Here is a 13433-nt window from a genome sequence, read left to right as displayed (position 1 = left end):
TCTGGGCTGAAAAGCCGACTCAGGTGGGACAGGGTGCTGCAAATAGAGGCAAAAAGAGAGCCTGCTCCCCCCAGATGAATTTTGTTGTGTTCCAATTAAGATCCAAGAAATCACAAGTGATTACGGTGACACCACAGTAGGTCTCACACATAGTAATGCCTGAGTGGCCAGGAAGGCAGATTTTTTTTTTTTTTAAGATGTTTTTATTTACTTGAGAGACAGAGAGGTCTTCCATCAGGTGGTTCACTCCCCAAATGGCTGCAACAGCTGTTGCTGGGCTGATCCGAAGCTAGGAGCTTCTTCCCAGTCTCCCATGCAGGTGCAGGGATCCTAGCACTTGGGCCATCTTCTGTTTTCCCAGGCCACAGCAGAGCACTGGATCAGAAGTGGAGCAGCAGGGACTCAAAACAGTGCCCATATGGGACGCCAGCGCTGCAGGCGGTTGGCTTAACCGACTACACTGCAGCACAGGCCCTGAGGGTAGAGCTTTCACACCTAGTCCCTGAGTGTTTTTTGTTTGTTTTGTTGTTGTTGTTTTTTTTTGTAAACCAGAGCTATTAACTCATCCTGAAATGTTCTCAAGATCGAATGCTTATTAAGTGCTCACTACAGTGTCTGGCATTTGATGCACACTCAGATTTGCCAAGTTTGCCATGGCAACCCCGGGACTCCAAACAGTGACAGAAAACCCACCTCACTGGATTTTTCAGTGGAGTGACAAGGAGCAGGGGCCGGTGTTGTGGTGCAGTGGGTTAGGCCGCTTGCAATGTTGGCACTGCTTACCAGAGTGCCGGTTCAAGTCCCACTGCCCTGCTTCCCATCCAGCTTCATGCTAATGTACCTGGAAAGGCAGAGGACGATGGCCCAAGCACTGGGCCCCTGCCACCCCGGGAAACCAGGATGGAGTTCCTGGCTTGCGTCCAGCCCTGGCTGTTGCAGGCATTTAGGGAGTGAACTAGCGGATGGAAAAGTTCTTTCTCGGATGCTCTGCCTTTAAAAAACACATCTTACCAAAAAATAATAATGGCAAGGAACAAATAATAGAAGGAATGATTGCCAAAGGGCTGGAGCTGCTCAAGTGGAGGGGTGCTGGCAGGGTCAGGATCCACACCAATGTGAGGAGGGGCACGCAGGGCTGTGGTAACGAAACAAACCTCACTGCTACCAGGGACCGGGGGAACGCTCAGTTCCTCCAAGTGACAGTGACTCAGTGACAGGCCTTCAGCTCATCTGAGCCGTCTCTGTGTTCCGGACACCATGCCACTCCGTGGGCGCTCAGGAAATGCTAAAGCTCCCAATGGGGGCAGGCGCTGTGGCGTAGTTTTCTTTCCCCAGCATCAACTATGGTTTAACACTGAAGAAAGCAGCTGCAGACAAGCCCAGAGCTTCCGCTCACAAGTTCCCTGGGCAGAGTAACAGTGGGTGAGAACCGGCTGCTGCTGCTGAAGGCTTTGCATTTAATGGAGCCACGTGGGATGTCAGAGGGGCTTGGCAACGCCGGATCTCTGTTCAGCTCTAAAGTTATAAAAATGTCAATTCTGCCCCCTTCCTCAGCCAAAACAAACCTTTTAAACTTTCAATTTGGGGGGCACCACCGTGGCATAGTGGGTAAAGCTGTCGCCTGCAGTGCTGGCGTCTCATATGGGTTCCAGTTCGAGTCCCAGCTGCTCCACTTACCATCTAGTTCTCTGCTATGGCCTGGGAAAGTAGTGGAAGATGACCCAAGTCCTTGGGCCCCTGCGTCCACATGAGAGATCTGGAAAAAGCTCTTGGCTTCGAATCAGCTCAGCTCTGGCCGATGCGGCCAACTGGGGAGTGAACCAGCAGATAGAAGACCTCTTTCTTCTCTGTGTAACTCTTTCAAATAAATAAATACATCTTAAAAAAAAAAAAAAAAGAACCTTTCAATTTGTATACATCAGAAATGGCAAGGTATGTTGAAGACATGGAAAACTCAGTCTCATGGTTCTATGAAGAAACTATTAACAATTTGTAAACTTCAGGTGCCCATTTAAACTTTTTTTTTTTTTTTTAAAGATCTGAGAGGCAGAGCTACAGAGGGAGAGACAGAGAGGTCTTCCATCCATTGGTTCATTCCCCACATGATTGCAACAGCCAGAGTTGGGCCAATCCAAAGAGCCAGGAGCTTCTTCTGGGTTTTCCAAGTGGATGCAGGCAGGGGCCCAAGCACTTGGCCATCTTCTACTACTTTCCAAGGCCATAGCAGAGAGCTGGATGGGAAGTGGAGCAGCTGGGACATGAACCGGCACCTATATGGGATGCTGGTGCTGCAGGCAGAGGCTTAGCCTACTTCTCCAGAGCCAGCCCCTAATTTTTTTAAAAAAGCTCTATTTATTTATTTGAAAGGCAGAGCTAGAGTGAGATCTTCCATCTCCTGGTTCACTCTCCAAAAAGCCACAATGATCTGGGCTGGGCAAGCCTGAAGCCCGGAGTCAGGAATTTCATCCGGGTCTCCCATGTGGGTGCAGGGGCTCAAGCACTTGGGCCATCCATCCTCTGCTTTCTCAGGAGCATCAGCAGGGCGCTGGATCGGATGTGGAACAGCCAGAACATGAACTAGCACCCACTTGCTGGCATCACAGGCAATGACTTAACCCACAGCACCACAACACCAGGATGTTTAAAGAGTCCTGACGGGTAGGCTAGTCCAAGGGTTGGGATGGAGACCTCATGCTGTGACCACTAACATTCAGTCCAAGGAGCTGGCTGCTGGGCTGTTTTGAAGCCTAGGGAGGCTATGATTTAGGCTTCCCTGGGAGACCTGACGGCATAGGCAGTGTAAGCCAGACGAAAGCTACATACATCTGGGGCCAGTGCTGTCGCACAGCAGGTTAAGTCACCACCTGACACCAGCACCCTGTATGAGTGCCAGCTCATGTCCTGGGCTCCATGACTTTCTGATCCAGCTCCCTGCTAATGTGCACTGGAAGAAAGTACTTGGGCCCCTGCCACCCACGCGGGAGACCCCGATGAAACTCCTTGCTCCTTGCTAGAGCCTGGTCCAGGCCCGGCTCTTGTGAACATTTGGGAAGGGAACCAGTGAAGGGGAAGATCTGTCTCAAATAAATCTAAACTCTGCCTTCCAAGGAAGTCTTAAAGAAACAAACAAAACACTAGAAAGTGGATTTCTGGTTAAAAACCTCTACAATTAGGGGCGGTCATTTGGTGCTGCTGTTAAGTGCGGGGGTTGCAGCCACGTGCACCTTGAGCCAGCAGATGATGGCTCAAGTAGCTGGGTCTCTGACATTCACATGGGAGACTTGGATTAAGTTCCCAGGGCCTAGCTTCAGCCTGGTCCAACCCTGGGCAGCTGTTGTGGGCATCTGGGTTGTGAGTCATTGGATGGAAGATGTTTCTGCCTTTCGAGTAAATAGTAAAAATTTAAGAAAACCCCAACACTGCCAAAGTGATCCATCCGGAAACAGCCAGCAGCTACACGATGCCTTCACGCTGAAGCCTGAACTTCCTAACCCGACCCAACTCCCCGTCCATCATCCGTGGCGCTAACCAGTAGCCCTCTGTACAATCCTGGTGTCTCCCCCTTCAAATGAACTTCTGGCAGGTTGGGTCCAGCTTCTCTTGTTTCCCTGTACCCGGCTAAGCTCCAGGTAGTGGTCCCAGCCTCCTTGAGCCAAGATCCTAAGGACAGGGCTTCCCATCAACTCCGACTCAGCAGCTCTGTGCAGCGGGCACCTGCTCCTCGGGCGGATCACAGATGGCCACTGTCCATCCACTTGCTGCTCTACTCACACCCACTTTTGCGGAGTTAAAATGTGCAGCAGGATGCACTCACTATCCTGTCATCTGCCGAGATAAGATCTTCTCCTTCTGCTGGAGAGGAAGCACTATCCCAGGAACACAGCCTGCCTCTAAGATGCGGAGGCCTGCACAGCATGGAGCTCTGTGCCAGCCCCTCTGGGGCGCCAGCAGGCAGGAATCACACAAGACAAGAGTCCTCGGAGCACTTGTTAATCCGTTATGATTTATTAGCTGTACAGCAGTAGATCCTCCTCCCCAGCTTTCAACCCCATTACATATTTTATTACAGGTCTCGTGTTGGCATCCTAAAATAATGAAAAATATCACACAGTACAGCTAAGTACAAAATGCATCAACCTAGAGTCTGATAGCTAACTGATGGCTCTCTTAAAAAAGCAATACACAGAAGAAAAAAAGTGTTTGAAATCAGCAAGACTGAGGCTCTCTAAAAAACACATTTTCAACGTGTGACAGTTCATGTGCAACAATCATTTTTTAGTTGGTTTTGCTTCACATTATTATTTGTTTTTGAAGATCCAAAGTTTAAATTACTGACCTAGTGAAAATTTCTGGCCCAGCATGTCAGGACTGCTGTGACCCACTCATAGTCATCCTCTGGCTCTGACAGGGGATTTATAAAACGCAACGTTCTGCTACAAACATAGCAAAAAAAATGTCAATGGGAAATCATAACTGAAGGTTAATTGTACAAAGTTCAAATGCTGGCTCCATGGGCTGGAAATCATGATCTTCCACGTGGAGGTCGTCACTAGCGGGCGGCAGGCTGGGTGCCGATCTGCTACATGATTGTGATCCAATTCCTTCAATAATTCCACACTACCAAGTCTGTGGCAACTTAATTTGCAAGTAATTAAAATGCTGGGTTTTCTCACACTGCACTTCTTTTCAACCTCTTAATTAATGGAAAAGATTAAAATGTAAAAAAAGTTATTTACAAGCTTGACCATACCAGAAACTCTGCCAAGAAAGAGGCAAAGCGTTCAGGACAGTAACCGATCGTAGCATGCCGTACTACTGGTGTGCAGCTGACTCGAGCAAGGAGTCAGAGAAAAAGCAAAAGCAAAAAACAGGTTAAAAGTCTAAGGCCTCCCCAAGTCTGCATTTACAATTAAAAACTCTCTTGGGAAGAAGACCAGAGAACTCTGGGAAACCCGGCAGCCATTCTGGAGTGGTTTACTGTATTGAGAGAGAGGGGCCAATGTCTCTGTTTCCATCTCAGAAACCAGTCAGGCGTCAACACTGCCCTCAGCACTTCACAGTAAACCCGCAGGGACTCAGACATTCCATGATTTGTTAACATCAAACAGCAAGTTCTAGTTAAATCACATTTTTCTAACATCATCCTTGAAGTTTTCGTTCTCAGTTTGTTTGGTAAAATGGTGTAAAAATGATGCTTTTCCCAAAGCCAAAAGAAGAAAAAAGGGAAAAAAATTAAGATGTGGGCCGTTTAAACACAGCCCAGAGCAGTCCCGGCGCCCAGCAAGGCCCCACCATCACCGGTCCATCATGCTGAGGATCATCTCGGGCGTGAGGTCGCCGTTGGGGGCATCTGTGGCAGCTGGTTGGGCCTCCTCTTCCTCACCCTCCGTGGGTTCGGCGTCTGGCTCTTTTTTTACCTCCACTATAATGTTCTCAATTGCACCTGTATTCTGGTCTTCAACTTGGATGATGGCTGTTGCTGGCAAAGAGGAGCACAAAACAAAACAAAACAAAAGGTACATTAAAGCCCCCAGGAGTACAAGGCCCTGTTACACAGCGCAGTCCACGGGATGGCAGCATACAGGGAGCCACAGTAGTGACACGGAGAAAGTCAATAAAGCAGAGACTTAGAGAGACCCAGAACGTGGACACACAGAGTCCCGGTTCTCTGGAAACCATCAGAGCACAAAAGGCTGACATTCACGTTCACATGCCTCCCAAGTTACACGTAAAAATCCTTAGTTTTAAGTCAGAAATTGATACTATGAGATGCAGGCAAGAAATGAGACAGCACATGATTAAGGCTACTTGAAGAGTGTGTGACGTAGGTGACAAACCTATGACAAGGGGACATTTCTGATTCTGCAGTTCTCCCACACCCACCTGTCTGCTCACTCCATTGTGTGCAGAAGAAACCAGAGGGCTGCTTCTAGAATCTGCACTTAACCTCCTTTTCTCTGACAGAACTCTATTCTTGGGGCTCAGGGAGAACATTCAAAAAATAGATTACGGGGCTGGCGCTGTGGCGCAGTAGGTTAACACCCTGGCCTGAAGCACCGACATCCCATATAGGCACCAGTTTGAGACCCAGTGGCTCCACTTCCAATCCAGCTCTCTGCTATGGCCTGGGAAAGCAGTAGAAGAGGATGGCCCAAGTGCTTGGGCCCCTGCACCTGTGTGGGAGACTCAGAAGAAGCTCCTGGCTCCTGGCTTTGGATCGGCGCAGCGCCTGCCACTGCAGCCAATTGGGGAGTGAAACATTGGATGGAAGACCACCTCCCCCAACTCTTTCAAATAAATAAATAAATCTTTAAAAAAATAGATTAAAACATCCATTTAAAAAAAAAAAAAAAGGTCAGCTTTCAGAAGCTGTTCCAACTGTCAAGAGAGCCATGTGGCTAGCAGAATGCAACCTGTGATCTCCTAGAGACTGCTGTCACCTGTGAGGTGAGCTGGAGGCCAGTGCCCGCACACACCTGGATTCACACCTCCTCTGTGGGAGGGGCAATCCTAGAACAGAAACTGTGTGCACCTCACCCTCTGCGACTGGCTCTTTTACGGTTCAGCACTGTAGCAATTCTGCCAGCAGACTGCGACTGTGGTTGTCTTCTAAAACCCACCCACAACAGCAACACCCACCTTGGAGAACACGAGTGCCCTTTACTCTGGACTCTTCCTCCTTGAGCTCTAACAGGCCTCTGAAGACTTCCTCAGTAAAAACACCCAACGAATCACTTCCTGAAGAATCTGTTCCCACTATGACCTAATAACTTGTTCTTGTGGCTCTGTTCCCATCCCCTCAAAGAAACAAGGCCCCGTCTGGCACCCTCACATGCTGGGGGGAAGGTGCCAGCCTGCCAAATGCAAACTGGAAACTTACGCTGGTTCTGTTTGGGCTGGTTGGTTCTGCCAGGGGGCCGTCCTCTCCGCTTCTTGGCGGGTGGCGGGGCTGGGGTCACAGGCTGAGGCTCTGGCTCGGGTTCAATTTCTACAGCAGGCTCCTCCTCGTCCTCATTGTCATCCAGATCTGGCTCAGCGTTTTCTTCTCATGCAACAGGAAGCACAGATGGTAGGGCAGGGAGAAGAGTGGGGAACAACAACCACAAAATTACATCCTCTGGGGAGTTTTGTACGGGGGTACTTCAAAAAGTTCATAAGTGAAAGGAATTAAAAGATTTAAGACTACTTTGGTACAAAAAATTCTGAAATCCATGCAATGTTTTGTCAAACAATCTCATGCATGAACTTTTTAGGGACATGTTTTATGTATTTCTGTTAAGAAAAGACCATTTAAAAAGCTTTTGCTGGAAGTTTTGCTATAAACACTAAAGCAGTGAACTGATGGCCAGTGTTGTGGTGCAGCAGATTAAGCCGGTGCCTACGACGCCAGCATCCCATAAGAATGCAGGTTCAAGTCCTGGCCACCCCATTTCCAATCCAGCTCCCTGCTAATGTGTCTGGGAAAGCAGCAGACGATGGCCCGAGGCTCCTGGCTTCAGCCTGGCCCAGCCCGGGCCACTGTAATGGGAAGTACACGAGTGACAGAAGATCACTCTCTTCCTCTGTAACTCTGTCTTTCAAATAGGCAAATCAATCTTAGTATACGTGCTGCTGAAGCAAGCATGGCAACTAAATCTTAATTTAAAAAAAAAAAAAGCAGTATACTGGCATTGTGGCAGATTTAAGCAAAAACAATTGGAATACTAGTAATCATATTTTATATGGACTGGACGTTACTTTTTCCCTTTTAGATTTAGAACTCAGAATATGGAGTTTCAAACTGTTACAGACAACCTCATCTTATATCAGTTACATAACTATACTACAAAAATAATGTTGAAATTGAAAATGAAACAAATGTTCCCTCTGTCTCCCATAGCAGCATAAAACAGGACCCTGAGCCTGAAGGACCGGTGGAGATGTGGTCCTCTCATCTGAGCAGGTGGGAAGATTGTGTAAAGATCTATTTCATTTATTTGAAAGGCAGAGTTACAGAGCAAGAGATCTTCCATCTGCTGGTTTATTGCCCAAATGGCTACAATGGCTCGGGCTGGGGCAGGCAGAAGGCAGAAGCATCATCTGAGTCTCTCATGTAGGTGCAAGGATTCAGGCACTTGGGCCATTTGCCACTTGCTTTCCCCAGGTGCATTAGCAGAGAGCTGGATTATAAGTTGAGCATTTGGGACTCAAACTGGCATCCATATGGGAAGCCAGCATCGCAGGCTATGGCTGATTTGGCTATGCCACAATGCTGGCCCCACTACTTTTTTTTTTTTGACAGAGTGGACAGCAGCCGCGGCTGGCACACTGCGGCCGGCGCATCGCGCTGATCCGATGGCAGGAGCCAGGTGTTTCTCCTGGTCTCCCATGTGGGTGCAGGGCCCAAGCACTTGGGCCATCCTCCACTGCCTTCCCGGGCCACAGCAGAGAGCTGGACAGGAAGAGGGGCAACCAGGACAGAATCCAGCGCCCCGACCGGGACTAGAACCAGGTGTGCCAGCGCCGCAGGCAGAGGATTAGCCTATTGAGCCAAGGCGCCTGCCTCCAGAAATTCTTTAATTTAGGCCGGCGCCGTGGCTTAACAGGCTAATCCTCCGCCTTGCGGCGCCGGCACACCAGATTCTAGTCCCGGTTGGGGCCCCTCTATCCTGGTTGCCCCCCTTCCAGGCCAGCTCTCTGCTGTGGCCAGGGAGTGCAGTGGAGGATGGCCTAAGTGCTTGGGTCCTGCACCTGCATGGGAGACCAGGAGAAGCACCTGGCTCCTGGCTTCGGATCAGCACGATGCACCAGCCGCAGCGGCCACTGGAGGGTGAACCAACAGCAAAAAGGAAGACCTTTCTCTCTCTCTCTCACTACCCACTCTGCCTGTCAAAAAAAAAGAAAGAAAGAAAGAAAGAAATTCTTTAATTTAAAAACGTTTATTGGAGTCAGCGCTGTGGCACAATGGGTTAAAGCCCTGGCCTGAAGTGCTGGCATCCCATATGGGTGCCAGTTTGAGTCCCAGCTGCTCTACTTCTGATCCAGCTCTCTGCAATGGCCTGGGAAAGCAGTAGAAGATGGCCTAAGTTCTTGGGCCTCTGCACCCACATGGGAGACCCAGAAGAAACTCCTGGCTCCTGGCTTCAGATTGGCACAGCTCCTGTCGTTGCGGCAATCTGGGGAATGAACCAGCGGATGGAAGACCTCTCTCTGTCTCTACCTCTCTGTAACTCTGTCTTTCAAATTAATAAAATAAATATTTTTTTAAAAAAAGTTTTATTTATTTGGAAGGCAAAGTGAAAGAGAGAGAGAGAGGGACAGGTATATAGATAGATAGATCTTCCATCTGTTGATTCAACAGCCAGAGCTAGGTCAGGCTGAAACTAGGAGCCTAGAATTTCATTTGGGTCTCCCACATGTATGGCACAGACTCAGGTACTTGAGACGTTATCTGCTGATTCCCAGGGTCTACATTAACAGGAAGCTGGACAGGATCCAGAGCTGGAGCTTGAACCAGATTCTCCAATATGGGATGTGGGTGACCCAAGGTGTCTTAATGGCTGTGCCAAACAGAAACTCTTGATGCACTGTGAGGACTTATTTACTAGTGTGAGTGGCCAGAGTTCTTTGGGGGATTATTGGTAATTCTTTAAAGGCCACATATTCAAGACTCAATTTAATCCCCAGATGTACCAGACACAACAGGCCATTCTTATCTGCCTTAGCTTCTCCCTATACCCTACTCTTGGTAATATAAATGGTAAATAAAAGTGAAGAAACTACTACAGGAAAAATATGGACAAGGAGCTACGTAAGAGACATATGACTCAGTTTCCTTGGGTAATTTCTGCAGCATCATCAACCTTTTTTTTTTTTTTTTTTTTTTAATTTGAAAGGCAGAGTTATGGAGGTAGAAACAAACACACACACACACAAAGAGAGAGAAAGATCTTCCATTTGCTAATTCACTCACTCTTCAAATGGCCACAATGGCTGGGGCTGGGCCAGGTCAAAGCAGGAGCCTAGAGCTTCCTCAGGGTCTCCCACATGCCTCTTGGCCATCTGCAGAGACTGATCAGCAGTCTACTGCTGTGTTCACAGCCTTCTGCCAGAATCTCACCAAGTTAGTAATAAGCGGAAGAAAGCACACAAAAGTTAACTGGTTTGAAGGCTTATTATTAACTTGGTGAGATTCTGGCAGAAGGCTGTGAACACAGCAGTAGACTGCTGATCAGTCTCTGCAGATGGCCAAGAGGCAGAGCTTTGGGACAGGACACATAAGATGGAGTGGCCCTTGTCAGCAGTGGGATCCAGTTCACACTTCCATTTTCTGGGGACATAAAGAGACACAAAGTACTGAACCAAACTGTATTCTACTAACCAGCAGTGCAGAAGACAAAACAACTACAGACACAATGTACTAGGAATCATCTGCAATCTTTTTAGCTGGAAGATGTGTCTGGCAGTGTCCAATTAGAAACTGAAGCTCATCCTGCTGGATATGAACCCCAGATGAGAACAGGACAAGACCAAGAAGCAGGGCATAGGCAGTCTGTGGGAGCAGGAGGCCCCGACATAACAGGAGCTACAGGAATCCCGAAATTCAAGGTTATCCAACCAAGATCACTAGAAATACTGGGGTCTAATCACATTCCTTGGTACCTTCCAGCAGTTCAGTGCAATAATTTTTTTTTTTTTTAAATTTTTGGACAAGCAGAGTGGACAGTGAGAGAGAGAGAGACAGAGAGAAAGGTCTTCCTTTTTGCCATTGGTTCACCCTCCAATGGCCGCCGCGGTAGGCACGCTGCGGCCGGCGCACCGCGCTGATCCGATGGCAGGAGCCAGGTGCTTCTCCTGGTCTCCCATGGGGTGCAGGACCCAAGCACTTGGGCCATCCTCCACTGCACTCCCTGGCCACAGCAGAGAGCTGGCCTGGAAGAGGGGCAACCGGGACAGGATCGGTGCCCCGACCGGGACTAGAATCCGGTGTGCCGGTGCCGCAAGGCGGAGGATTAACCTAGTGAGCCGCGGCGCCGGCCCAGTGCAATAATTTCTAAGTCAAACATATGGATCCTACTAAGATTCTCAGTGAAGAGTGGCATGCTTTTATAGAAATTAGTAAGCAAGTTAGTTAACATTTTAAAGAAGTCTACACTTAAAGCCCAATGATTAAAGAAGAAATTATTTTCATTTTAAAAGGCAGCAAAAAAGTAAAATTGTTCTTATTAGATGAACAATTTCCCCAGAAAAATTCTGAAAAGACCTTGTTAAATTAAATAAAATGAAGCAAAAATTCAAAATATGGAACTTGTTACACTACTAAGTATAATAAACTTAGTGCTTTCATCATCAAATTTTATGTCAAAACCAATAGAATGACTGAACTTTTCTAAACAAATAGATTTTTCAAAAATTTCATTCTCTCCTACTTTTTTTTTTTTTAATAGAGAGAGTGGGAGTGAGAATGTGAGAGAGGGGGGGGAAACTTTTCCATCTGCTGGTTCACTCCTGAAATATCCACAATGACTGGGGGGACTATACTTGATTTGGGAACTCAATTAAGATCTCCCATGTGGGTGTTAGGAACCCAATTATTTTATTTTATTTTATTTTATTTTATTTTATTTTATTTTATTTTATTTTATTTTTGACAGGCAGAGTGGACAGTGAGAGAGAGAGACAGAGAGAAAGGTCTTCCTTATCCGATGGCTCACCCCACAATGGCTGCTGCAGCCAGCGCACTGCTCTGATCCGAAGCCAGGAGCCAGGTGCTTCTCCTGGTCTCCCATGTGGGTGCAGGGCCCAAGCACTTGGGCCATCCTCCACTGCCTTCCCTAGCAGAGAGCTGGCCTGGAAGAGGAGCAACCGGGACAGAATCCAGCACCCTGACCGGGACTAGAATCTGGTGTGCCGGTGCCGCAGGTGGAGGATTAGCCTAGTGAGCCGCCGCGCTGGCCTCTCTCCTATTATTTCTACTAATAAGCAACATCAATGAAAAAATGAGGACTCCCCTGAATTATCAGGCACCACAGATCATTTCTCCAGGATGATGGTTCTTCTGGGGAAGTACATTCCTCAAACTCTTTTGAGCTCTTCTGTCACAATCCTCCAACTATAGTCACAGACACGCCTTCTCATCTGGGTGCCCGTGGCCTGAGTATCCACACTGCTATACCTAACGTTTTCAGGCATCTTTGTTTAATCCCATGTGGCTCCCCAACTACCAAGACCTATTCCTCCTCCCTCTCTGGTAGGCTTGGCATTTTTCTTTTTTTTTGACAGGCAGAGTGGACAGTGAGAGAGAGACTGAGACAAAGGTCTTCCTTTTGCCGTTGGTTCACCCTCCAATGGCCGCCGCAGCTGGTGCGCTGTGGCCAGCGCGTCGCGCTGATCCGAAGCCAGGAGCCAGGTGCTTCTCCTGGTCTCCCATGCGGGTACAGGGCCCAAGCACTTGGGCCATCCTCCACTGCCCTCCCAGGCCACAGCAGAGAGCTGGCCTGGAAGAGGGGCAACCGGGACAGACTCCGATGCCCCGACCTGGACTAGAACTCAGTGTGCCGGTGCCGAGGATTAGCCTATTGAGCCACGGTGCCGGCAAGGCTTGGCACTTCTTCTTTTTTTTTTTTTTTTTCTTTTTGACAGGCAGAGTGGATAGTGAGAGAGAGAGACAGAGAGAAAGGTCTTCCTTTTTGCCGTTGGTTCACCCTCCAATGGCCGCTGCGGACGGCGCATCGCGCTGATCCGAAGCCAGGAGCCAGGTACTTCTCCTGGTATCCCATGGGGTGCAGGGACCAAGGACTTGGGCCATCCTCCACTGCACTCCCGGGCCACAGCAGAGAGCTGGCCTGGAAGAGGGGCAACCGGGATAGAATCCGGTGCCCCGACCGGGACTAGAACCCGGTGTGCCGGCGCCGCAAGGTGGAGGATTAGCCTGTTAAGCCACGGCGCCGGCCAATGCACTTCTAAGCACACCTCCTGCCTGGATTTTTAGGCCCAGAAAGGCATGAAACACCCCCAAAAGCACCAATGGTAGGTGAATAGGCAAGGTTTTAACTCACAAATGGGGAGATTGAAGTAGAAGTGAAAGCTTGACTTTCACTGACTTGATCAGCACCATCTCAAGACCTGGCTGCCAAAGGCAGGCAAAGCCGAAGTCAAGAGGCTTAAGCTCCCTTTTTCATGTCCTACATTAAATTCACTGCTCAAATCTAGACCAACTTTGCAAACATAAAAGTCATGAGCATAGGCCGGCGCTGTGGCTCAACAGGCTAATCCTCTGCCTTGCGGCGCCAGCACACCGGGTTCTAGTCCCAGTCGGGGCACCGATCCTGTCCCGGTTGCCCCTCTTCCAGGCCAGCTCTCTGCTGTGGCCAGGGAGTGCAGTGGAGGATGGCCCAAGTGCTTGGGTCCTGCACCTGCATGGGAAACCAGGAGAAGCACCTGGCTCCTGCCAT

General features: G+C 48.8%; 1 protein-coding gene across 3 annotated transcripts in view; it reads right to left on the bottom strand.

The window, feature by feature from the left end:
• Window positions 1–3981: 3981 nt before the first annotated feature.
• CTCF (CCCTC-binding factor) overlaps window positions 3982–13433 on the bottom strand; it is a 68184-nt gene continuing 58732 nt past the window's right edge. For 2 of the 3 annotated variants that reach the window (XM_062175808.1, XM_062175811.1), the window contains 2 exons: window positions 6881–7042; window positions 3982–5479 (listed from right to left, as the gene is read on the bottom strand). In XM_062175808.1, the coding sequence (XP_062031792.1) occupies window positions 5295–5479; window positions 6881–7042 (347 nt within the window). In that variant the 3' untranslated portion in view covers window positions 3982–5294. The remainder of the gene's footprint in view (window positions 5480–6880; window positions 7043–13433) is intronic. The other variant, XM_062175809.1, reaches the window with a different exon arrangement.

The sequence above is a fragment of the Lepus europaeus genome, chromosome 19 (genome assembly GCF_033115175.1).
Source record: "Lepus europaeus isolate LE1 chromosome 19, mLepTim1.pri, whole genome shotgun sequence".
Lineage (NCBI taxonomy): Eukaryota > Metazoa > Chordata > Mammalia > Lagomorpha > Leporidae > Lepus > Lepus europaeus.
Note: the sequence above shows the minus strand (reverse complement) of the source record. Positions and strands in the feature narration are given on the sequence as shown.